The following is a 25460-nucleotide window of genomic DNA, read 5'->3' as shown; positions in this document are numbered from 1 at the left end:
AGAAGAGTCTCATGCACTAACCAAGTGAACAATGTGGCCCTAGGTAGTCCAAGTCAGTGGTCATCTATGCCCCCTTGTGGGAGTGAATCCCATAGTTTCACTCTATGCTGTCTTGAAGAAGAGATCTCTTTTGTGTACAGTGGTGCCCCACAAGACGAACGCCTCGCAAGACGGAAAACCCGCTAGACGAAAGGCTTTTCCGTTTTGGAGGCGCTTCGCAAAACGAATTTCCCTATGGGCTTGCTTCGCAAGACGAAAATATCTTGCGAGTTCCTGTGGTTTCCCCCCCCTTCCCCCCTTTTCCTAAGCCGCTTATCAGCTGATCCGCTGATAAGCCGCTTAACAGCTGATCGCTAAAAGGCGCTAATCCGCTAAGCTGTCAATGGGCTTGCTTCGCAAGACGAAAAAACCGCTATACGGAGAGCCTCATGGAACGGATTAATTTCGTCTTGCGAGGCACCACTGTATATCAGGTGCTCAGGGTCCAGCGCTTGACAAGACCCAACTCCTCATGACTTAAAAGGATGGCAACCAGCCAGGGACAAATAGCCTCAGTATACAGCGGAAGAGTCTCGTAGTTTCCTTCAGTAGCAGTTTGGCCAGGCTTGCAGCAGGTAGAGGCATGGGATCGGTTCTCTGAAGTCCTGTTTCCCAGGAGAATTTAGTCTTGGAAGTATCCTTGCACTTCCCTCCACCTACCTGTGATTCCAGCGGTGTAGAGAGTTGGGAATCAATGGCCCCACAGCCATATTTCAGTCTCCAGGTTTCAGGACGAAAGGTATGATTTCTCCCTCCCTCCCGCCTCCACCAGCAGTATAAAGTCCTGGAACCTCCAGGGTCACCATCTGGGCCAAATTGACGAATGAGTGACCCCCTCGTACGTCCTTCTTCTCCATACCTATAGAGCCATGGATGGGGAGCCTGTGTCCCTCCAGATTTTGCTGGACAATAATTCCCACCCACTCCCCTGACCATTGGCTATGCTGGGGGGGGGGTGTCTGATGGCAGCTGGGTTTGTTGAACATCGGGGGGGGGCACAGGTTCCCGAAAGGCTGTATTTTAATGTTGTATTTTAATCTTGTTTTTACGTTGTATTTCCATCAATTTGTCTTTATATCGGGTGTTAGCCGCCCTAAGCCTGGTCTTGGCTGGGGAGGGCAGGGTATAAATAAATGTTGTTGTTATTATTATTGTTATTATTAGTAGTATTATTATTAGAGTAGTCATCTCCAGGTAAACCACATGCTATAGCCAAGGTTTGTCCCGTGACTTGCCACTTGTCTGTAGCAGACAAAGCACAAGCCTGGAGTATAGCATCTAGATCAAGGGAAGTAATAGTGCCACTGTATTCTGCTCTGGTCAGACCTCACCTGGAGTACTGTGTCCAGTTCTGGGCACCACAGTTCAAGAAGGACACTGACAAACTGGAAGGTGTCCAGAGGAGGGCAACCAAAATGGTCAAAGGCCTGGAAACGATGCCTTATGAGGAACGGCTGAGGGAGCTGGGCATATTTAGCCTGGAGAAGAGGAGGTTAAGGGGTGATATGATAGCCATGTTCAAATATATCAAAGGATGTCACATAGAGGAGGGAGAAAGGTTGTTTTCTGCTGCTCCAGAGAAGCGGACACGGAGCAATGGATCCAAACTACAAGAAAGAAGATTCCACCTAAACATTAGGAAGAACTTCCTGACAGTAAGAGCTGTTTGACAGTGGAATTTGCTGCCAAGGAGTGTGGTGGAGTCTCCTCCTTTGGAGGTCTTTAAGCAGAGGCTTGACAACCATATGTCAGGAGTGCTCTGGTGGTGTTTCCTGCTTGGCAGGGGGTTGGACTCGATGGCCCTTGGGGTCTCTTCCAACTCTATGATTCTATGTGTGCAACATGCTAATCCAAACCATGGCATAGCTCAGAGGAGCACATCACCAGCAGGACCAGAGGACGAGTAAAGCAGCTGCCATTTCCTCTCTGGGAGTCTGCACATTCATGATAAGCCTTGAATTGGCTTTGTGTTATGTGCAAACGGAGCCACTGTGACTTGCTTCGTTCACCCCATGTTGACCTTAGCATTTAATTTCCTGGCATCTATCGGCCCATGACAGCAGTCACGAAATTAAAAGACGCCTGCTTCTTGGGAGAAAAGCAATGATAAACCTAGACAGCATCTTAAAAAGCAGAGACATCACCTTGCCGACAAAGGTCCGTATAGTTCAAGCTATGGTTTTCCCAGTAGTGATGTATGGAAGTGAGAGCTGGACCATAAAGAAGGCTGATTGCCAAAGAATGGATGCTTTTGAATTCTGGTGCTGGAGGAGACTCTTAGGGGTCCCATGGACTGCAAGAAGATCAGACCTCTCCATTCTGAAGGAAATCAGCCCTGAGTGCTCACTGGAAGGACAGATTGTGAAGCTGAGGCTCCAAAACTTTGGCCACCTCATGAGAAGAGAAGACTCCCTGGAAAAGACCCTGATGTTGGGAAAGATGGGGGGGCACAAGGAGAAGGGGACGACGGAGGACTAGATGGTGGGATGGTGTCCTCGAAGCTTCCAGCATGAGTTTGACGAAACTGCGGGAGGCAGTGGAAGACAGAAGTGCCTGGTGTGCTCTGGTCCAGGGGGTCAGGAAGAGTTGGACACGACTAAACGACTAAACAACAACAATCTGCTCATGTGCCATAGGCCCAGTGGCAGAGGAAGCCGCTTGGGTGCCTGGGGTGGCGTGCCCATAGGTGCGGGGCTCACCGTGGGGCCTCCAGTGTCTTCCTGCCTCCTCCCACTCAGCTGCCCTACAGCTGGGGGGGAGGCAGCAGGAGGACCATTTGGGCAGCGCAGAGCCTTCGCGTTCTCAAGCCACTGTGTCTCTCACAGAAGAGATGCGTGGCTCGGGTGCACTGCAGGCCCTACAGTGAGTGCCGCCCGGCAATTTGTCACCCCCCTCAGTGGTGACACCTGGGACGGCCCGCCCCCACTGCACCCCCTTCTTCTGCCCCTGCATAGGCCTCTTCCCAAAAGGCCTGTCTGGAAGTGCATGCAAAATGGGATTGCAGAGTCAGGCCTTCACAAAAGAGGCCGGACTGTTTTGCTCTTAGTGCCTCTGGCGTCCTCCTCTCAGCCTCGCATATCCTTGAGTTTGCCTTCAGGGATGCTGTAAAACGTGGCACACAGCCAGAACCTTCCAAATTGGGGCCCAGGAGAAAAGCTCAGTCTGTAAGATCTTTCCTCACCCTGCCACTTTCCTGAAAATGGCTTTGGGTAAAACCACTGCCGAAGAGTGAGATGAGCACAGCAAGAAAAGCCTTGGCATTCAGCTTAGTGGGAATTGTGCGCACCTGAAATTTCAAACCGTTGTGAATGCCGCAATGGCTGCGCTCCCCTTCGATAGTTACACGTTGACCCGTTTTCCGGTGCTGGAAGTCGCAAGGTGATGACCCAGTCACTCTCGGGTCTGTGGGATGACGCAAATGACGGCCTCTCTAGGAATGCGCATTGCAGCGTCTCAAAGAAGAAAGAAGTTAGCTGCTAGTTGAGAATGCTTCTGTTCCCTAGCTCTCTTCCTCTAGGGGCACTCTGATGCAACGTTCAGCGGAGCAGATTCATTTCCCTTGGCCTGCTGTTGCAATGTGTTGCTGAGTCTTGCTCAACGTGGCTTGGTGCCGGTGGGATTATTCCAGCAGGTTTGCAGTCCCAGGGCTTCTTTCCTCCCTCGTAGAGCGTGCATAAAAGCTTTTGGCACAATTTGAATGTCCCTCCCCCCCCCAACCATTTAAAAAGGTTTTCTTCCAATCTGCTCTTAGTTTCATCAGACAATAGGTCGCAGAACTTTGTTCTTTCTGATAGGGCTGGACTGCTCAGGGTGGGGGAAAACCTTGCTCAAAATAAATTATTATTATTATTATTATTATTATTATTATTATTATTATTATTATTAATTCCCCACCCATCTGGCTGAGTTTCCCCAGCCACTCTGGGCGGCTCCCAATTGAGTGTTAAAAACAATGCAGCAATACAATTCAAATCTAGGGGAGTGGCACAGATTTGCAATTCCAGTGACCCCAGCCTAAAAACTGGCTGTTCCCTGACTGAGAGCTTCCACCCCATGGATTGACTTGCTGTGATTGGTTAGAGCGTGGTGCTGATAACCCCAAGGTTGCAGGTTCAATCCCTGTAAGGGACAGCTGCATATTCCTGCTTTGCAGGGGGTTGGACTAGGTGATCCTCAGGGTCCCTTCCAACTCTTACGATTCTATATGCTGCAGAATGTTTGTGAATGCTGACACCGCTAAGAGGAAAGGCAGTCACAGGAGGCAGAAAAATCAGCACAACAGATGCAGTGGAAGTGAAAGGGTCGACTGAAGGAGAAGTAGGGGAGTCTTAATGAAATCCATAATCCACACCCCCAACTCCTGCTTGTTGCTGTTGTTTCATCGTTTAGTCGTGTCCAACTCTTCGTGACCCCCTGGACCAGAGCACGCCAGGCCCTCCTGTCTTCCACTGCCTCTCGCAGTTTGGTCAAACTCATGCTAGTAGCTTCGAGAACACTGTCCAACCATCTCGTCCTCTGTCGCCCCATTCTCCTTGTGCCCTCCATCTTTCCCAACATCAGGGTCTTTTCCAGGGAGTCTTCTCTTCTCATGAGGTGGCCAAAGTCTTGGAGCCTCAGCTTCAGGATCTGTCCTTCCAGTGAGCACTCAGGGCTGATTTCCTTCAGAATGGAGAGGTTGGATCTTCTTGCAGTCCATGGGACTCTCAAGAGTCTCCTCCAGCACCAGAATTCAAAAGCATCAATTCTTCAGCCTTGCTGCGGCGAAGGGGCTTGAATAACTCAGAGAAGCTATGAGCTATGCCGTGCAGGGCCACCCAAGATGGACAGGTCATAGCGGAGAGTTTTGACCCAACGTGATCCACCTGGAGCAGGAACCGGCAAGCCACTCCAATATCCCTGCCAAGAAAGCTCCATGGACAAAGACAACGCCTGCCAATTTTAGCCAAATCATGACTCTCCCTGTGGTCTCCCTCCTGCCCTGCTTTAATTTGAGCTGTGGAAGAAAACGGTCACAGAGACTAAGGGCAGGAAGTGTGTGTATGGAGGCGAGGGAATAAGGGGGGCTCCATGGCCATAGTGGCCGGGGCAGGGGTCAGCGGGGGTCCGGTCCGCTGTCCCTCAGACCTTGTGGGGGGGCCGTACTATATTTTGAAAAAGAAAAAACATAAGTATAAAAACACAGCCCTACCTGGGGATACTGGGGACTGATCCCAGGACCTTCTGCAAGGCAGAGGCACTGAGCTACGACCCTTCCCTATTTTCGCCCTGTAGTAACAAACAAAAACAACACCTCCCACAGTTTAAAAAGACATCTATTGATTAATTAGTCCAGGGGTCAGCAAACCTTTTCAGCAGGGGGCCTGTCCACTGTCCTTAAGACCTTGTGGGCGGCCGGACTACATTTTCTTTGGGGAAATGAACAAATTCCTATGTCCCATAAATTACCCATAAATTTTGAACAAAAGCACACATTCTCCTCATGTGAAAAAAACCAGGCAGGCCCCACAAATAACCCAGAGATGCATTTTATATAAAAGGACACATTCTACACATGTAAAAACACGCTGATTCCCGGATCGTCTGTGGGCCGGATTTAGAAGGTGATTGGGCTGGATCCGGCCCCCGGGCCTTAGTTTGCCTAACCATGGGCTGTTGTCAGCAGGTTAAATACCTGGAGGGAGATGGGGAAAGACTCATATGGGGCGAGAGGAGAGCAGGGGCTGTTGATAAGAAGATGGGATGCAGAGGGTTAATTTTTTTTTTATTCAGCCAAGTTTAAAACGCCAGGTCTCCATACTTCCAAAAACTAGATCATTTTATGCTTTATTCTTAATCTGGGTCTCTCTCTCTCTCTCTCTCTCTCTCTCTCTCTCTCTCTCTCTCTCTCTCTGTGTGTGTGTGTGTTAAACAATTTCAAAAAATATTTCTGTTACTTAAGTGAGATGGGAGAGCAGCAAAATGCAAGGATAAGGCTGTAGCCGCGATGACTATGCAATGTTTCTGGATCCCAGTTGCTGGAAACCATTTTAGGAATTCCCTCCCTATCCAGGGAAGCGAAAGGAAGAGATTTGGTTTGTACCATGTGGCCACCGCTCAGGTCTGTTGAGAGGACCAGTGCTAATTTGTATATGCGGATTTGCATACAAGTTGCTCTTTTCATGATTTGCACCCTGTTTTGCGTGCACATGATGGGGCCTGGCCATAGCTTGTGGGTATACATCGGCTTTCCGTGTTCCTGTAGTGCGCCAAAAATCAGTTTACATAATCGGCTGTCCTCGGATAGTGAGGGCTAACCTCAGACTCACTGTGCACATTTGCAAGGTTGAAGAGGCTTAGAAGAGAGCCAGCAACCTCTGGCAAGATCAGGAGCTCTTGCACCCCCAAATTAATGCTCCTGGGTTAAACCACTGAGCCTAGGGCTTGCTGATCAGAAGGTCGGCGGTTCAAATCCCCACGACTGGGTGAGTTCCCGTTGCTTGGTCCCTGCTCCTGCCCACCTAGCACTTCAAAAGCACGTCAAAGTGCAAGTAGATAAATAGGTACCACTCCGGCGGGAAGGTAAATGGCGTTTCCGTGCGCTGATGTGGTTCGCCAGAAGCGGCTTAGTCATGCTGGCCACATGACCCGGAAGCTGTATGCCGGCTCCCTTGGCCAATAAAGCGAGATGAGCGCTGCAACCCCAGAGTCGGTCACAACTGGACCTAATGGTCAGAGGTCCCTTTAACTTTACCTTTACCTTTAAGTTAGAACGAGATGGGTGTGTGCTTCATATTCTCCTGCAGAAACATGGCAATTTAGAAAGTGGTGCATTTATTATAGCCCTGGGGATATAATAATAATGAATTATTTGTACCCCGCCCATTTCACTGGTTGCCCTAGCCACTCTGGGCGGCTTCCAACATATAAAAACTGTAATAAAATCTTAAACCTTAAGAAGCTTCAGATGTCTTCCAAAAGTTGTATAGTTACTCATCTCCTTGACATCTGATGGGAGGGTGTTCCACAGGGAGGGAGCCGCTACCAATAATAATAATAATAATAATAATCATAATCATAATTTTTTATTTATACCCCACCCTTCCCAGTCCCACTGCAGGCTATTCCCTCACAATTTTTTTAATACGTGGCTCTGTGGGAGATGCGGGTGGCGCTGTGGGTTAAACCACAGAGCCTAGGACTTGCCGATCAGAAGGTTGGCAGTTCGAATCCCCGCGACAGCGTGAGCTCCCGTTGCTCAGTCGCTGCTCCTGCCAACCTAGCAGTTCGAAAGCACGTCAAAGTGCAAGTAGATAAATAGGTACCGCTCCAGCGGGAAGGTAAATGGTGTTTCTGTGCGCTGCTCTGGTTCGCCAGAAGCAGCTTAGTCATGCTGGCCACGTGAACCGGAAGCAGTACACCAGCTCCCTCGGCCAATAAAGCGAGATGAGCGCCGCAACCCCAGAGTCGGCCACGACTGGACCTAATGGTCAGGGGTCCCTTTACTTTTACTGTATCTTTAATTTGTGCAGCAGACCTGTGAGATAAGCTGAGCTAGTCTTATTACTCCCCGTATTTTGGAGGTAGAGACTGAGGCCGTGGGATAGGAGATTGCCTGAGACCACTGTTTGAGTTCATGGCAGAGCCAAGACTTGAACTCGGCACCTTGTGTCTCTCCTAGCACCTGCGCTGCCCTAAATCTCTTCTCACAGAACACTCAACAGGGAAACACCTGGGCGTACCTGAGAGCTCCTTGTTCGCACAGAGAGGGGTGCTTTTTGCATGATGGCTATCCTGGCACTATAGACAACCTTTTGTAGCTTTATTTCCTCGTATCTCCCTTTAAGCATTCTTTTGAGCAGGGAGACGTTTTCCCCCCCCCGGGAATTTGAAGCAGGTTTCCGTCCTCTTGTGCCCTAGCCATTTTATCCTCAAAACAACCCTACGTATGAGGTAGTTTAACCTGAAATACGGTGACCAACCCAAGGTTATATTGTAAACGTGGAGACTGGGTATTTTGTTTGCTCGTTTCATGAAGTTTACATAGATAAAAACAAACAGAAAGCTCAAAGTGCTTTGGAAAAAGAATTAAACAATAAGATGAATAGCAAAAACAAAACATTCAAAAAAATTAAACCAGCAATAAACGAAAAACACATCCGCATTCTATAAATCTGGGTAAAAAAAAAGTTTTTTAGCCGGTGCTGGAAAGAGTACAGTGAAAGTGCCTGCCTGATATCAATATAGATGATATTATTATTATTATTATTATTATTATTATTATTATTATTATTATTAAGCATTTTTCATCTACAGAAAAAGGTGATACATAAGAACCCATTCCCATCACTGGGTTGTGCTAGTCATATTCAGAGTGGACCAATTCTGAATGGATAGACCTGGCTAACTTAGGTTCTTTGACACGGGTTGGTCTACCCCGAAGAGAATTTAGCTGGATGCGACCCAAGCTATTTGCATGCAACCCAATAGGTCATAAATCCTGCCACTGAAGCAAATCCTTCGTTTAATTTGTAAGATAAATTACATTATTCATTGCTGCCTTTCAAAACCTCGGAAACCCATATTGGTGTTGCTCCACTCTGAGAAAGAGCAAGTTCTTCACACCATATTCAACAGAAGCTGACCAATTTGCCATAAACTTGTCCAGCTTGTTGTCCCTTATCTCTAGTTCTGACAAAATGAGTCAGCTTAGCTATTAAGGGGAACTCCCACATTGACTCCTGTCTCCCGCCGTTTGGTCAAACTCAAGCTGGTAGCTTCAAGAACACTGTCCCACCATCTCGTCCTCCGTCGTCCCCTTCTCCTTCTGCCCTCCATCTTTCCCAGCATCAGGGTCTTTTCCAGGGAGTCTTCTCTTCTCATGAGGTGGCCAAAGTCTTGGAGCCTCAGCTTCAGGATCTGTCCTTCCAGTGAGCACTCAGGGCTGATTTCCTTCAGAATGGAGAGGTCTGATCTTCTTGCAGTCCATGGGACTCTCAAGAGTCTCCTCCAGCACCAGAATTCAAAAGCATCCATTCTTCGGTGATCAGCCTTCTTTATGGTCCAGCTCTCACTTCCATACATCACTACTGGGAAAACCAGAGCTTTAACTATACGGACCTTTGTTGGCAAGGTGATATCTCTGCTTTTTAAGATGCTGTCTAGGTTTGCCATCGCCTTTCTCCCAAGAAGCAGGCGTCTTTTAATTTCGTGACTGCTGTCACCATCTGTAACTGATCATGGAGCCCAAGAAAATAAAATCTCTCACTGTCTCCATTTCTTCCCCTTCCATTTGCCAGGAGGTGATGGGACCAGTGGCCATGATCCTCGTTTTTTTGATGTTGAGCTTCAGACCATATTTTGCGCTCTCCTCTTTCACCCTCATTCAAAGGTTCTTTAATTCCTCCTCACTTTCTGCCATCAAGGTTGTGTCATCCTCATATCTGAGGTTGTTGATATTTCTTCCGGCAATCTTAATTCCGGCTAGGGATTCATCCAGCCCAGCCTTTCGCATGATGAATTCTGCATATAAGTTAAATAAGCAGGGGGACAATATACAGCCTTGTTTTTAAGATAGGATTAGACAAATTCCTGGAGGAGGAGAGGGCTATCGATGGCTCCTAGCCAGGATGGCTCTTTTCTGCCTCCGCAGCAATTCTTCTGAATACCAGTTGCTGGAAACCACAGGAAGAGAGAGACTTCTTTTGCTTGGGTTTCCCCACTGGCATCTAGCTGGCCACTGTCAGAACAGGATCCTGTACTAGATGGGACATTGGCCTGGTCCAGCTGCAGGCCCTTCCTAGGTCCTTTTTTTTTTTTAATTAAAGATTTTCTTGATTTACAAAAGTGTTTGCAATGTCTCTCATATTATTCCCCTCCCATGTAACATTTTTACAGATCAGTTTCATTTGTTGAGACTTTAGGAAGAAAAAGGGGAAAGAGGTGGGGGGGAGATGAATGGGGTGGGGTCGGGTGGCGATGTTTCTATTATACTCAATATATGTGGGGTTTTGCGTCAGCGTCGCTTGTGCAGGTTCTCTGTTGTTCATTTGTGTTCCTTTGGTGGTGAGAGAGATTGGGGTTGGCCTGGGGTGTGATTGTTTGTTTGTGGTTGGCTGTGGTGGTCTTTGTTTTCTTGTGTGAGTGGGGTGGGTGAGTGTTTTGGATCAGGTTAGCCATATTGATTCGTATGCTGTTGGTCATTGTCTTGTTGGGCTGTGTATGTGATAAAGGGGAGCCATACCGGAGCGAAGGCGTCTTCTTCTATTTGTCCCCGTGTCACTTTCAGTTTATTGGTTAATTTTTCTAGTAGGGCTGTTTCCCATACTATTTGGTACCATTGGTCCATGCTTACTCCTGACAGGTCTCTCCAGTGTCTGGCTATGATGCACTTCCGATGTTCTTATGTATAGTGAAATGTCTTTAAGGGGAAATAACTTCTTTTCTTTTTGGCCCACTGAAACAGGAAGCTTCGTGCCACGCTGGACGAATACACCACTCGCGTCGGACAGCAGGCCATCGTCCTCTGCATCTCGCCCTCCAAACCCAACCCTGTTTTTAAAGTGTTTGGTGCAGCACCGCTAGAGAACGTGGTAAGGCTTCGAAGTTCCATGCATGATTTGCTCTTGGGGTTCTTAATTATTTTAGTTACGTACAGTCATACCTTGGGTTGCGAACACTGCAGGTTGCGCATTTTCGGGTTACGGACACACCAAACCTGGAAGTACTGGAACGTGTTACTTCTGGGTTTCGGCACATGTGAAGAAGTGCTAAATTGCGCTTTGTGCATACTCAGAAACACTGAATCGCGTCGTGTGCAGATGCAGCGCTGCAGGTTGTGAACGTGCCTCCCGCACGGATCACGTTCGCAACCCGAGGTTCCACTGTACATCATTCTGAGATGCTTAAAGGTAAAGGTAAAGGGACCCCTGACCATTAGGTCCAGTCGTGACCGACTCCGGGGTTGCGGCGCTCATCTCGCTTTATTGGCCAAGGGAGCCGGCGTACAGCTGGTCATGTGGCCAGCAGGACTAAGCCGCTTCTGGCGAACCAGAGCAGCGCACGGAAACTCCGTTTACCTTCCCACCGGAGTGGTACCTATTTATCTACTTGCACTTTGGTGTGCTTTCGAACTGCTAGGTTGGCAGGAGCAGGGACTGAGCAACGGGAGCTCACCCCGTTGCAGGGATTCGAACCGCCGACCTTCTGATCTGCAAGTCCTAGGCTCTGTGGTTTAACCCACAGCGCCACCCATGTCCACAGATGCTTAATTGCTGCTTAATTACGTTACTTAAAATGTGAGGAGATTAGTGGTAGTACTGTTGTTTAGCTTTGAATGAGGAGTTAGTATTCCCACACACCCACCAGTGGTTCTTTTTTTTTTGGGGGGGATTATGGTGGTTCACAGAACTGTAGAGTTGGAAGGGACCCCAAGGGTCATCTAGTCCAACCCCCTGCTGCATTGCAGGAATCTCAGCTAAAGCATCCATGACAGAGGGCCCCCCAACTTCTCTTAGAAACCTCCAAGGAAGGAGAGTCCGAGACCTCTCCTGGGAATTGCAACTCATGTCAGTTTGCGTGTAAGGTGCCCCCCCGGCCCACTGGAGACAGCTGAAAATTACCAAGGCCCACCAGTCACAAAAAGGCAGAGCCAGCCATAAGATAGAAGCAGCCTTTGGCATAACCAATGTCAGTTTCTACTAGTATCTAATCCATCTTTGGAAATTGCTAAATTCTTTGCCGCAGCAAAACAGACATTGGGAAACTGGTATCACTTCGTCAGACCCCTCCATCACATTTGGAACTTACCCAGCAATGAAGTACTTACCAAATGTGGTAATGCAGTTTCGTTGAATTAATTAAACCAAAATAGTTTTAATTGGCTTTTGAATAAAAGCGCAATTAATAGTTGCTGTTTTGAATTTTATTGCGCTATTATGTTCCTAAGTGGGCCTTGCAGACCGCTATTCTGAATACAGTGGAACCTCGGGTTACATACGCTTCAGGTTACATACGCTTCAGGTTACAGACTCTGCTAACCCAGAAATACTACTTCGGGTTAAGAGCTTTGCTTCAGGATGAGAACAGAAATTGTGCTCCGGCGGTGCGGCAGCAGCAGGAGGCCCCATTAGCTAAAGTGGTCCTTCAGGTTAAGAGCAGTTTCAGGTTAAGAACAGACCTCCAGAACGAATTAAGTACTTAACCCAAGGTACCACTGTAATTCCTTTTTATAAGAGAGTGAAGGGGGTGCTGGGGGTGAGTTTATGGAACCAAGGGGGCGATGGGCCAAAAAAATTGGGAACCACTGGGCTGCGTTGTTCCTGACTCAGCTCCTAGAGTCCTAGTTAGAGGGGAAGAAGGACCATCAGCAAGATAAAAGATGAACAAGTGAACTAAAGAAGTGAACAAATCGTGGGCTGATCCCAAAGATGCCTGAGAATGATCTCCTTGCCCAGCTTGTCTGCCAACAGTGGGCCTAGAACCCTCGTACCTATGGGACCCCCTCTCCTGGTATGACCCACGGAGGACCTTGCGGTCTTCAAAAAAAAACATCTTGGAGGTCCAGGGCCACAGGGAGGTTAGGCTGGCCTCAACCAGAGCCAGGGCCTTTTCAGTACTGGCCCCGATCTGGTGGAACGCTCTGTCCCAAGAGACTAGGGCCCTGCGGGACTTGACATCTTTCTGCAGGGCCTGCAAGACAGAGCTGTTCCACCAGGTCTTTGGCCAAGGCACAGTCTGATCCCCTCCTTTGGCCATCCTCACAGAACTCTAGCCCAATGGTTGCCATTAATTTGATTTGAACTGATTTTATAATGACATGATTTTAGAATGTTGTATTATTTTATTGTTGTTAGCCGCTCTGAGCCTGGCTTCGGCTGGGGAGGGCAGGATATAGATAAAAATTATTATTATTATTATTATTATTATTATTATTATTATTATTATTATTATTATGGTCTTCACTCTCAAGGGATGTAGACCTCCAGCAGGGGCTGGTTCAAAAGGGATCCAGAATAGACACACCAGCAGCTGTTTGGGACAGTCCTTCCCCTCCTCCAGACTTCTCTGGAAATCCTCGCACTGCTCCTCTCGGTGTTGCTCCGAGTTTCATCATCATCTCGCTCGAATGCCCTCCTGGTCTGAGGGCTTTGGGGCCAGTGGGTATTTTCATCCGGCAGCTGGGGCGTTGTTTGCTCTGCTGCGCAGTGCCACGAGGAAGGGGACCTCACCCCCCCTCCCGTTACTTAGCACCGTCTTCTCTCCTGTTGCTCTTCGCCTTGTTTACCTGAGCCCTTCCGATTCCCCACAGGTGCGCAAGTACAAGAGCATGATCCTGGAAGACCTGGAGTCCGCTCTGTTGGAACACGCACCTGCGCCGCAAGAGGTTAACTCTGAGCTGCCACCGCTTACCATCGACGGGATTCCAGTCTCTGTGGACAAGATGACCCAGGTAAGCAAGTAGAAAAGGTGGAAAAAGCCATTCAGGGGAGCTTTGGTTGTCTCCGACCTATTGATTTTTCCAGCGGAGAATCTCTGGTCTCAAAATCTCTCCCTCTCGCCTTCTCTGTTGCACACACAACTCCTCCGAGACACACTTAATTCTTTCTCTCCAGGGGGATACTGCAGTGACTCTGCTAAACGGTACGAGATAAGGTGTTCCCATTGATGCTGACTTTTCTACAAAGTGTGGGAGAATAACCAGAGCCAGAGGCAATATTTTTGTCAGCCCACCTGCCTGGGAGACCTGTTTGCCTTACTCCTCCTTTGAGCAGCTCATCGGACACATGGCTTACTCAAAACGCCCGTGAAGGATCGCAGAATCAAAGAATTGGAAGGGAACCTAAGGATTATCTAGTTCAACTCTTTCTTTTTTAAAAAATATTTTTATTGTTTTTTAACATACAAAATTATAAAACATATCACACAATTTATCACAAATACATTCTTATTGGACTTCCATCAGCACCTCTGATAATCCTCCGTCTTAAACACTTCTTACGCATTTCCTAACTTAATATTGCCTTTACATTCTTAACATATCACGTCTCCTTCTCCATTTTTGCAATATTTCTAATATGATTCCTCACAGAACTTCTTGCAAACTTACAAATGTCGTCTGGTCGTCACAAATACTTTTCAAATAATCTGTAAATTTACTCCAGTCCTTGGTAACCTTCTGGTCCCGCCGGTTTCGGATCCTTCCTGTTAGTTTGGCAAGTTCCGCATAGTCCATTAATTTCATCCTCCATTCTTCCATCGTTGGTAATTCTTCTTGCTTCCATTTTTGGGCCAATAGTATTCTTGCTGCTGTTACTGCTTATAGAAAAAGCTTACATTCCTGGATTATCTACTTCAACTCTGCAGTGTAGAAATCACCAAAGAATCCCAGACATGCTTCTTAAAAATCACTAGTGAAGGAGAATCGACCACCTTCTGAGATTGCCTGTTCCACTGTTGAACAGCTCTTACCTTAAGAAAGTTCTTCCCAATGTTTAGTCGTAATCTCCTTTATTGTCATTTGAATACATTGGTTCGGTTCCTCCCCCCGGGAGCAGCAGGAAACAGGCTTGCTCCATCTTCAGATATTTGAAGATGGCTGTCATGTCACCTCTTAGCGTTCTCTTCTCCAGGTTAAACATACCCGACTCCCTCAATCTTACGGGGTCCTCGCTGTGGGATCACATTCACCCGGTGCTATACCAGCTGCACTGGCTCCTGGTGGAGTACAGGATCAGGTTCAAGGTGCTGGATTTAACCTTTAAAGCCCTATAGGGCTTAGAACCCTCGTACCTATGGGACCGCCTCTCCTGGTATGTCCCATGGAGGACCTTACGGTCTTCAAACAAAAACATCTTGGAGGTCCCGGGCCACAGGGAGGTTAGGCTGGCCTCAACCAGAGCCAGGGCTTTTTCGGCCGTGGCCCCGACTTGGTGGAACACTCTGTCACAAGAGACTAGGGCCCTGCGGGACTTGGCAACTTTCCGCAGGGCCTGCAAGACAGAGCTGTTCCACCAGGCCTTTGGCCAAGGCACAGTCTGACTCCCTCCTTCGGTAATCCTCACAAAACTCTAGCCCAATGGTTGCCATTAATTTGATTTTGAACTGATTTTAGAATGAATTGATTTTAGAATGCTGTGTTACTTTTATTGGTGTTAGCCGCTCTGAGCCCGGCTTCGGCTGGGGAGGGCGGGATATAAATATATTATTATTATTATTATTATTATTATTATTATTATTATTATTATTATTAGTTCCTTAGAAGGCTTGCTTTCTAGAGCACTTTGGCAGAGCTTGTGACTTCTAAGTCGGAAGCACCCAGTTCAGTTCTTAACATCTTCAGTGATAGGACGCTGCACAGGGCAACGGCGAAATTAAAATTGAGGCTTGAGGTGACATTGTTTCCCTGTTTAGGGGCGTTTTTAATATTTAATGTTGTATTGTTTTTAACACTCAATTGGGAGCCACTCAGAGTGGCTGGGGAAACCCAGCCAGGTGGGTGGGGTATAAATAATAATAATAATAGGGTCTTCCGCGCTGCACTTGGCTGACATGCATTGGCCCATCCCCATAAGGCTTTTGGAAGCAAAAGGGCCTGTTGGGTCATGGGTTCAAGCTCCACGTGGGACAATAGATTCCTGCATTGCACGGTCCCCTCCAGCTCCTGGATTCTATGGTGAGGTGATGATCTCCACTCTTGTTATGGTGGCAATTAGAGAGGTCCTCGTGCCTGAGCAGGCCGAGATGCAGGGCTCCCCGTTGATTGTCTCCCCGGTGGCTCCAGAGCCTTTAACAAGCGCTTGCATGTGGCTCGAAACTCTCGGCTCCCGAGGACCGCTAATTAATCCATCTGGAAACGAAAAGAGATCAGTTATTGCAAAGGAGCATGCTGCTGTTCTTGGACCCTGTGGCGAAGCTGTTATATTCTTGAGCTGTGGTCCTGATCTGCTCGCTGCATCTAGCCTGTCCTTCTTCCTTGCTCTAGTTTTCTTTTTGGTGGCTTTTGCTTGGGGGGGGGGGGCGGGACAGGACAAAAAGTTTGCAAAACCGAGGCATCACCTTCGAAATCAAGCATGCAAATGACACAAGTTCATTCAAACCCAGCATGTTTGCATACATTTTAGTGGTTGACATAATTTGAATCTGTGTTGTTGTTGTTGTTTTGGGGGGGGGGGGTTGCCCACAGCGTTAATAAAGCCTGGTGGTGTTTACATGGCACATCCTTGTGTAAGCGTGCCTCCTTTCAGATGGATGCTCCCTCATCCATCCTGTTCACTTTCGGTTGCTTAGATATGCTGCGGTCTCATCCCTGGGATATTTATACGTAATTGCAAGACGGTGCTGCAGCGCCATTTGCATAGCTGCTGCGCCCATTCATAGAACATACAGAGAGACCTCACTGAAAACAGCCCATCCTTTATCTAATAACTATAGTAAGGAAGTGGGGGAGAGCCACCCCAATGCCATACTCCAGCTGCTTCACACAATTGCCAAGGAAAGGTCCCTGCTCTCTGCATGGTGCTTCCAGTCTAAAATAGACAGTAGGGAAATAATAGAAGCCAAAGTGAAGAATTATTATTATTATTATTATTATTATTATTATTATTATTACCCCACCCATTTGGCTGGGTTTCCCCAGCCACTCTGGGCGGCTCCGAATTGAATATTAAAAACACAATACAGCATTATACATTAAATAATAATAATTTTTAAAATTTTATTTATATCCCGCCCTCCCCAGCCGAAGCTAGGCTCAGAGCGGCTAACAACAGTAAAATGATACAGCATTCTAAAATCAATTCGTTCTAAAATCAGTTCAAAATCAAATTAATGGCAACCATTGGGCTAGAGTTCTGTGAGGATTTCCAAAGGAAGAGGTCAGACCTTAGCCAAAGGCCTGGTGGAACAGTTCTGTCTTGCAGGCCCTGCGGAAAGATGTCAAGTCCCGCAGGGCCCTAGTCTCTTGTGACAGAGCGTTCCACCAGATCGGGGCCATGGCCGAAAAAGCCCTGGCTCTGGTTGAGGCCAGCCTAACCTCCCTGTGGCCCGGGACCTCCAATATGCTTTTAAGGTCCTCCATGGGATATACCAGGAGAGGCGGTCCCATAGGTACGAGGGCTCCTAGGCCGTATAGGGCTTTAAAGGTTAAAAACTTCCCTAAACAGGGCTGCCTTCAGATGTCTTTTAAAAGTAGGATAGTTCCTTATTTCCTTGACATCTGTTTTGGATGATATATCGCCCATCCCTAGTCGGTATCAAAAATTGCAATCTTTCAGGATCATTGCAGTCATACCTAGCAAAAAATGTTCTTCCTATCTTAGAACCAGGCTATGAAATCCCAAATCTCTTGGAAGGCCTCTGCTGTGGCTCTGAATTTTCAAAGCAAAAGCTGGTGATACAGGTCAAATATTCAGGGCATGTGATGATAATTGCTCACCGTGCCCCTGACCCAAGTTGAAACTGGGGGAAACTGCCCCTGCAGATCTGTTCTCATGTGGACTGAACCCAGCCATTCCTTTAGAATTTTGTGTATGCAATGTCCCAAGCTGCTCCTGGAACGTTGATTTCTGAATGCTGATTGATTGATTGATTGATTGATTGATTATTTATTGATTTCTTTTTAATGCCACAGGCACAGCTGCGGGCCTTCATCCCCGAGATGCTGAAATACTCGACGGGCCGCGGCAAGCCGGGCTGGGGGAAGGAGAGCTGCAAGCCCGTCTGGTGGCCCGAAGACATCCCGTGGGCCAACGTCCGCAGCGACGTCCGGACCGAGGAGCAGAAGCAGAGGGTGTGTGTTGATGAAAGTCCTCTTGCTTCAGCAAAGGGCTCTGACTTGGTATGACAAGTGGAAAGGCTTAGCTTATAGATCTCTCTTGGGGAAGTGCTTTGGGACCAAAATAGCATATAGATCAGGTAAGAACACAAGAGGGTGGCCATCTCAGCTCTGGCCAAAGGTGCTCAGCTCTCTGTTCCCAGTGGGTTCAGCCAGGCACCCCAGGAATTTGCAAGCGTGGCATTTACGGGAAGAGACCCTCCCTGGATCTCAGTCCCCAGCATCTGGTTCCCAAGAGGCATATGATCTATGGACATAGTGGTTACATTCCTGGCCATCTTGGCTTGCAGCCGCTAATGACCTGTCCTCCAGGAATTTACCTCTCTGTTTTTTTAGCAGCTGTTATACCAGCAGCCATCAGAGCACATCGCTGCGCATTGAATCCCGCACGTTTCTCCCTTAGCTTTCAGCAAAAGCCTTGGTATTCCCCGCTTACTTAAGCCAGCCTTTCAGATCCGGAAGCTGAATCCCAGCCTGCTTCTGGAGATGCAAAACTGAATTAAATAAAAGCCGCCACGGATTGCGCTCCGTGGGAAAGCGCAGAACGTTTCTCTGTTTTACAGAAGTCTTATCATGCCTTTATAATTCAGCAAACTGCTCAAGACAGCTCACAATCCAAGGGGAAGCAACAATAATAATCATAAGACAATTTCAGAATGCACTTAAAAGCAAACCGCAACGCAGCGGATAAAATTAACATGTGATTAATAATAATAATAAGAAGAAAGCAAACACCGTATTTTTCGCTCTATAGGATGCACCGGACCATAGGAGGGGGAGAATAGGAAAAAAATTATATTTTTTTCTTGTTCTCCCCCTCTAAAACAAGGTGCGTTCTGTGTGTTCAAGGTGTGTTCACCCGAAGCCTCCGGAGCCCAGGCTTTGGGTTCCTTTCGACCTGCTCTTTGGGGCTGGCTTTCCCCCACCGCCAGCCCCAAAGGCCAGGTCGGGGAGCAGCACAGAGGCGGCATGCCGCCTTCCTGCTGCCCCCCGAGCTTGTGGGGCTGGCGGTGGGGGGAAGCGCTGTTTCCTCCCACTGCCAGCCTCCAAACCAGGTCGGGGAGCAGCGCAAAGGCGACTCGCCACCTTCCCGCTGCCCCCCGAGCTTGTGGGGCTGGCGGTGGGGGGGGGAGCGTTGCAGCCTTCCCCCCACCTTCATACAGCATTCGTAGCCTCTGCAGGGCAGCGAGGTGAAAGCACCCCGCTGTCCTGCGGAGGCTTTGCGCAGCTAACCCCAAGCTTTAACAGCAAGACGGAGCACTGTGCAGCGCTCTGTCTCCCTGTTCTGGCTTTGGGCTTAGCCGCACAGCCTGCATTCACTCTATAGGACACACACACATTTCCCCTTAATTTTTGGAGGGGGAAAAGTGCATCCTATAGAGCGAAAAATACGGTAAATTCTATGTCCAGCACCTACGAACTTATCGAACCATGTGAATTGGCCTTGGGAGAGCATTCCAACTATTGGGTGCCACAACCGGAAAAGGCCCTGTCCCTACTTGATTTCTTAGCAAGGTCATGTGGGAGCAGAAAGCCCTTGGGGTATCCGAGCTCCAAGCTCTCCCTTCTGGGCAACTTTCCATCGTGGGCCACGAGCCAGTAGTGGGTGGGGCCGGAGTCAGCTGTGGGCGGAGCAATTGATGTAAATTGTTACCTTTGTAAAGGAGGCTAGTTTCAACACATGCACTCGCACACCCCTTTCTGTCCTCCATCCAGGGAAGCAAGGAGCCTTGCGAGAGCTCGAGGACACATCACAGCCAGGTAAAAAAACTAAAACTTGAGGGAGGGCTGGCGAGGGATTTAGCTGGGGGAAAGGGGCGTGGCCTGGGGAGGACCACAGAGCGAGGCATATTTGGCTCCCAGGCCAGGCGTTCCCCACCCCAGACCGGCACATCCAGAGCAAAGCAGGGTGGTCCCAGTTGCCTCCATTCTGTGGCTGTTCGGGAAGATTCTGCGGAAGAAGGAAAAAGGCCTTCTGAGCGCGCCTGTCTGTCCACTCTAATCCCAGAATGGAGAAAGCCATTCATTTGTCCTGGTTTAGTTAATGCAGTTAACATTCAGCAATTTTCACAATTGCTAATGTGGGCGAGAGACACCCTTTTCACACCGTACGTTAGTTAGTCGACTTGCAGTGATTTGGGGACCCACCGCTAGTGGTTTTTCGTGACACAATGCCTTTGAGTACCATTTGCTGGGGGTCGCAGGGGGGGCAGATGCTGCTGAGCTGAGGTTCTGCTTGCAGGCTTTCTGTGGGGCCACCTGGTTGGCTGCAGTGCGAACAGGGCTCTGGGCTAGATAGGCCTTTGGCCTGATCCTGCCGGCCCGTCTTGTGTTCTTAATCTTGCCCCCATTGGAAGTACATTTCTGCTTTGAAAGCTCTTTATGGAGTAAAGTTGACCAGAGATCCCATCACTCAATTTAAGGGATATTTCAGAGCTTGGTTACTTCAGTGTTTGTTTTGCTTCTGTTTTGCTTTTGTATTTTTAATGGGATATGGTATCCCTGAATATGCCTCTTCTCTCCTTCTTTAATCCGGCAGGTGTCTTGGACTCAGGCACTGAGGACCATTGTGAAGAACTGCTACAAACAGCACGGCCGCGAGGACCTGCTCTACGCTTTTGAGGATCAACAAACACAGCCTGCGACAGCAACACACAGTATAGCACACCTGGTCCCGTCCCAAACCGTGGTCCAGACCTTCAGCAATCCCGACGGCACAGTCTCTCTCATCCAGGTGAGGATTGCAGCAGCTCAAAGAGGGTCCCGGGCTTCTAATTGGCCCGGAAGCTTTGCATTCTGGCCCCAAATGTGCCCCAGATGCGCAGTAGCCAATTCTTCTTGTTATTTTATTGCATTGTGTTGATGATACCCCACTTTTCCTCCAAGGAGCTCAAGGTGATGTACATGGTTTTCTCTCTCCTCATTCACTCCCCACAACCCTGTGAGGTAGCTTAGGCTGAGAGGCAGTGACTGGTCCCCAGGATCACCCAGTGAGCTTCATGGCTGACTGTGGGTTTGGACCTTGGTCTCTTACATCCTGGTCTTTTAGGTCCTGGTCTATGTCCCAGCTCCTGCAGTTTGAAAGCTCACCAGTGCAAGTAGTGCTGTTGTCATTGTTTAGTCGTTTAGTCGTGTCCGCCTCTTCGTGACCCCCTGGACTGGAGCACACCAGGCCCTCCTGTCTTCCACTGCCTCCCGCAGTTTGGTCAAACTCATGCTGGTCACTTCGAGAACACCGTCCAACCATCTCGTCCTCCGTCGTCCCCTTCTCCTTGTGCCCTCCATCTTTCCCAACATCAGGGTCTTTTCCAGGGAGTCTTCTCTTCTCATGAGGTGGCCAAAGTCTTGGAGCCTCAGCTTCAGGATGTGTCCTTCCAGTGAGCACTCCGGGCTGATTTCCTTCAGTATGGAGAGGTTTGGTCTTCTTGCAGTCCATGGGACTCTCAAGAGTCTCCTCCAGCACCAGAATTCAAAAGCATCCATTCTTCGGCGATCAGCCTTCTTTATGGTCCAGCTCTCACTTCCATACATCACTGCTGGGAAAACCATGGCTTTAACTATGCGGACCTTTGTCAGCAAGGTGATGTCTCTGCTTTTTAAACGGCATTTCCATGCACCCTGGTTTCCATCATGGTGTCCTGTTGTGCTAGAAGCGGTTTAGTCATGCTGGCCACATGACCTGGAAAGCTGCCTATGGGCAAACGCCGGCTCCCTTGGCCTGAAAGCGAGATGAGCGCCGCAACCCCGGAGTCTCCTTTGACTGGAATTAACTGTCCAGAAGTCCTTTACCTTTTAGCTTTTACCTTAGGTCCTAGTCCAATTCTAACCACTAAACCACACTAGCTCTCTTGCAGTTCCTTGGTACTGTGCAAACAATATTCTGTGTCATGTCACCCCAGGGTCCAACTTTGGCAAATAGCTCTAGGCCTGAGGAGTTCTGGCCCTGAGTAATAGGAATCATTCTCCAAAATACTTGGTTGGCATGCAAAGACCCAGAAATTATTCATTTTTGGAGGAACAAAGGGGCTGCGGTCTCTTCCTCAGGAGCTAGTGCACTTGTGTGTTTGTGCTATGTCACAGCTTAGCTTGGTGTGATGTGCAAATGTGGCCAACCTGAATCTAAAAAATGTCGCCCCTGCTTGGTTTAATTGGTTTCTTGATTTACTCACAACTGACTGTCTCATTGGTTTCAGTGTGACTCAAGCTTTCTCTGGGGTCTAGGCGTTGTAGCTATTGTGTAGAGCAGTGTTTCCCAACCGGTGTTCCGTTGCCTGGTGTGCCGTGGGAGGGAGACGGGCGAGTCAGGCAGTGAAGAGAAAAGGCGACGAGCGGCGTCCCCTCAGAGCGCGGCGGGGCCACGAGCGAGCTGCCTCCTAGGCGCGCCTTCCCCGCCTCTCCTTCGGCTTCGGCGGCGTCCCTGCGCTCCTTCTCCGACGCTGGAAGCAGCGGCAGCGGCAGCAGCAGGCAAGCAGCCCCTCCTCATGCTGCCCTGGGTGGCGGAAGGGACAGGCGGGCCAAAGGGTCGCCGCCGCTCGCCTTTCCCACGCGTTTCTCCACTTCGGTTCGACTTTGGGACTCGAAGCGCGCCGGCGGCGGCAGCTCCCTGAGAGAGAGAGAGAGAAAGAGCGAGCGGCTTCGCTTCTTTTCGACTGGCTGAGGGAGCTCTTTGCCGGATTTCCTCTCGGCGCTACCGCGGCTGAGGGAGCCGCAGCTTGCTTGCTCGCTCGCTCTCTTGCTCGCTGAGGGAAGGTGGCGAGGTGCCAGTCAGCGCTCCAGCCCACCCCCTCCGCGCGGACGGACGCACACGCGCACCTTATCAGCATGCAAGATCCTCCCACCCCCGTCCCCAGACTCGCCACGCGCCCTGCACGCGCGTGGCTGCGGCTGCTGCGGGGGAGTTTTCGCCAGCGACGCGCGAGAGCGGTGCTTCGCCTGAACGTGTGAATGAAGATACCTGTGGCGCTCGTTGGGTGGTTTTTGCAGGAAGGTGGATGTGAGCGAGCGCTTCTTCCTTCCTAACGTGGCGTGTCACCTGTGCACAGAGATGTTCTACCTGCAGAGTCAGTTCTCTGCTCCCCGCTTCATCCTCGCACAACTGCCATGCGAGGTTAGTTAAGCTGAGAGTCAATGGCCAGATTGTTCCTCCAAGTGCTTTTACTGATGTAGAGCCGCATACACAGTCAAGCTGCGGTCTAGCTTGCAAGCAAATACAAACATACCAACCACATATGCCTGTTTTCGCTCAGGTTGGAGTTCCTCATACGACATTCCCAGACCATACATGAACACAAATCCTTCCACATCTCGGCCAGTTGTGACTTGCCATAAGTGCCTGCACAGTGCACAGGTGTGCACAGTGCTGAACTGAGCAAGAGTGCAAAAATCTCCAGCACTCCTTAGCTCACAGCTCACACTCTGGCATCAACACGTGGAAAGTGGCAATCTTGAAATGTTCACACTCACCAAGCAATGGCAAGGTGTTCACACTGCTGCACTGTGTGAGATAATAGGTAAACATTTAAAAACTCTCGAGGGGAAGTTGTCATTTTATTTCTCTTCAGTCTCCACTGAATGCCTTGACTGGGTTAGGGACCCTTATAGTTCAGCATCAGTTGGTGGAAAGGACATGACTTTACAGGAGCAGGAAGAACTAACTGAACTGAGACAAAATCGTGGTTTCAAGCTAAGATTTGCTGATCTACCTTTGGACAGTTTTTGGTTGGAAACTGCCAAGGAGTTCCCCCTTCTGGCAAACAAAGCTATTTTGACATTGCTCCCATTTTCCACTACATATCTCTGTGAGTTGAGCTTTTCAAGCATGATTGCTATAAAAACTAAATACAGAGAGAGACTGAGAGCTGTTGACGAAGAGCTACGTGTGTGTCTTTCTTCGATTCCAGCCAGAATATCAGCTTTGTGTTCAGCCAAACAGGCCCAGGTTGCGCACTGAATAAAGTATTTTATAATTTTTCATATTTCTGTTTACTTACTATTTCATAATAAAGTAATTATAAAATACTTTCTTTGTGTTTATTTGATTCCTATTAAAGAGAGTTACTTTATATATAGTCAATATAGGCACAGAGTTAATTTTTTAAACATTTTCTAATGGTGGTGTGCCTCGAGATTTTTTTCATGAAACAAGTGTGCCTTTGCCCAAAAAAGGTTGGGAAACACTGGTGTAGAGATCACTGGCTTTTGTGCCAATATTGTTGTTGTTTAGTCGTTTAGTCGTGTCCGACTCTTCGTGACCCCCCTGGACCAGAGGACGCCAGGCACTCCTGTCTTCCGCTGCCTCCTGCAGTTTGGTCAAACTCATGCTGGTCTCTTCGAGAACACTGTCCCACCATCTCGTCCTCTGTCGTCCCCTTCTCCTTCTGCCCTCCATCTTTCCCAACATCAGGGTCTTTTCCAGGGAGTCTTCTCTTCTCAGGAGGTGGCCAAAGTCTTGGAGCCTCAGCTTCAGGATCTGTCCTTCCAGTGAGCACTCAGGGCTGATTTCCTTCAGAATGGAAAAGAATGTGCCGATATATTTTATTTTTTCCCCATATAAATAAATTTTGAAACCAGCAGCTTGGCTGCAGGGCTTGGGACCAAGCTAGAAATCTGAATGAGCAGGGAGATACATATTGTGTTTCTTTAACTTGGACCGTGTGATGCGTATGATCATAGCCTAAGAAGCAGGCTGACTCAAAAGGCAACCCTTGGCGGCATCTCGCTGACTACCGTTGTGTATTGCAGGTTGGCACAGGAGCTACGGTAGCGACCTTGGCAGATGCCTCCGAATTGCCCACCACCGTTACTGTCGCACAAGTCAACTACTCTGCAGTAACCGACGGAGAGGTGAGTGGCGATGTCCTGGAAATTCGCATGGAAAGTGTTTCCACAAGCTCCCTGAACCCGCATGGCAGCTAGGCTGCTTTGCCTCCCTCAGGTGTGGGGGACCAGATCAGGCGCTGGGCAGAATCCTGATCTCCCATGCGCCAGCTTTGACAGGTGGGTGGAGCTTCCCAGCTGTCAGTCCCCTGGTGCCATTCGGATATTGATGAGTGATGACTTCAGAGGGACTGGCCCCTCATCTGATAAAGGAAAGGGCTGATTATCAGTTGGTGGTCCAGCTCTTGCAAAGGCACAGGCCTAGCGAAAGCCACCTGTGAGCCAAATGTGGAGGCCTGCTGGACTGAGTGAGCGGGGCTGAATGAATCTGACTTTCTGAAGTTTAAGGTCATTTTGCTGTGTGCAAAATGGCTGCCATTAGAGCTTGCTTTTTTTAAAATTGGAAAAGTGACTGGTACATTTTATAAAACCGTTATTTTTACATTATGTCCGCCTGGATGCGGACCCACAAATAGATGTGCTTTTTGCTGACATGGGGGTTAGGGGGAAGGTGGGGTTATTGGTTTGTTTTTGTTTTTATTACGTGTTTTTTGTCTTGTACTTTTATGTTTTGAACTGCCCTGATAAGCTCTAATGATGAATGGTGGTGGAATAATAATATGAGAACGAATGATTCAGTAGAGCCCTTTTTCCTCTGGGTTCTGATTTTTGCACATAGTGACCGGTATAGGTCAAAAATTTGCTTTACGTATTTCATGAAGAACTAGCCAGGTGG

General features: G+C 48.7%; 1 protein-coding gene across 5 annotated transcripts in view; it reads left to right on the top strand.

Annotated features, from left to right (window-relative positions):
- The window catches only part of NRF1 (nuclear respiratory factor 1), an 82984-nt gene that overhangs the window by 25114 nt on the left and 32410 nt on the right, over window positions 1-25460 (top strand). For 3 of the 5 annotated variants that reach the window (XM_081927143.1, XM_081927144.1, XM_081927146.1), the window contains exons 4-8: window positions 10481-10607; window positions 13325-13465; window positions 17645-17851; window positions 20388-20582; window positions 24590-24691. In XM_081927143.1, the coding sequence (XP_081783269.1) occupies window positions 10481-10607; window positions 13325-13465; window positions 17645-17851; window positions 20388-20582; window positions 24590-24691 (772 nt within the window). Of the gene's footprint in view, window positions 1-10480; window positions 10608-13324; window positions 13466-17644; window positions 17852-19564; window positions 19610-20387; window positions 20583-24589; window positions 24692-25460 lie in introns of all 5 variants that reach the window. The other 2 variants (XM_081927145.1, XM_081927147.1) reach the window with 2 other exon arrangements.

This window comes from Podarcis melisellensis (assembly GCF_964234715.1).
Source record: "Podarcis melisellensis genome assembly, chromosome: 10".
Taxonomy (NCBI): Eukaryota; Metazoa; Chordata; class Lepidosauria; order Squamata; family Lacertidae; genus Podarcis; species Podarcis melisellensis.
The sequence above is the reverse complement of the archived record's forward strand: the minus strand, read 5'-3'. Positions and strand labels throughout refer to the sequence as shown.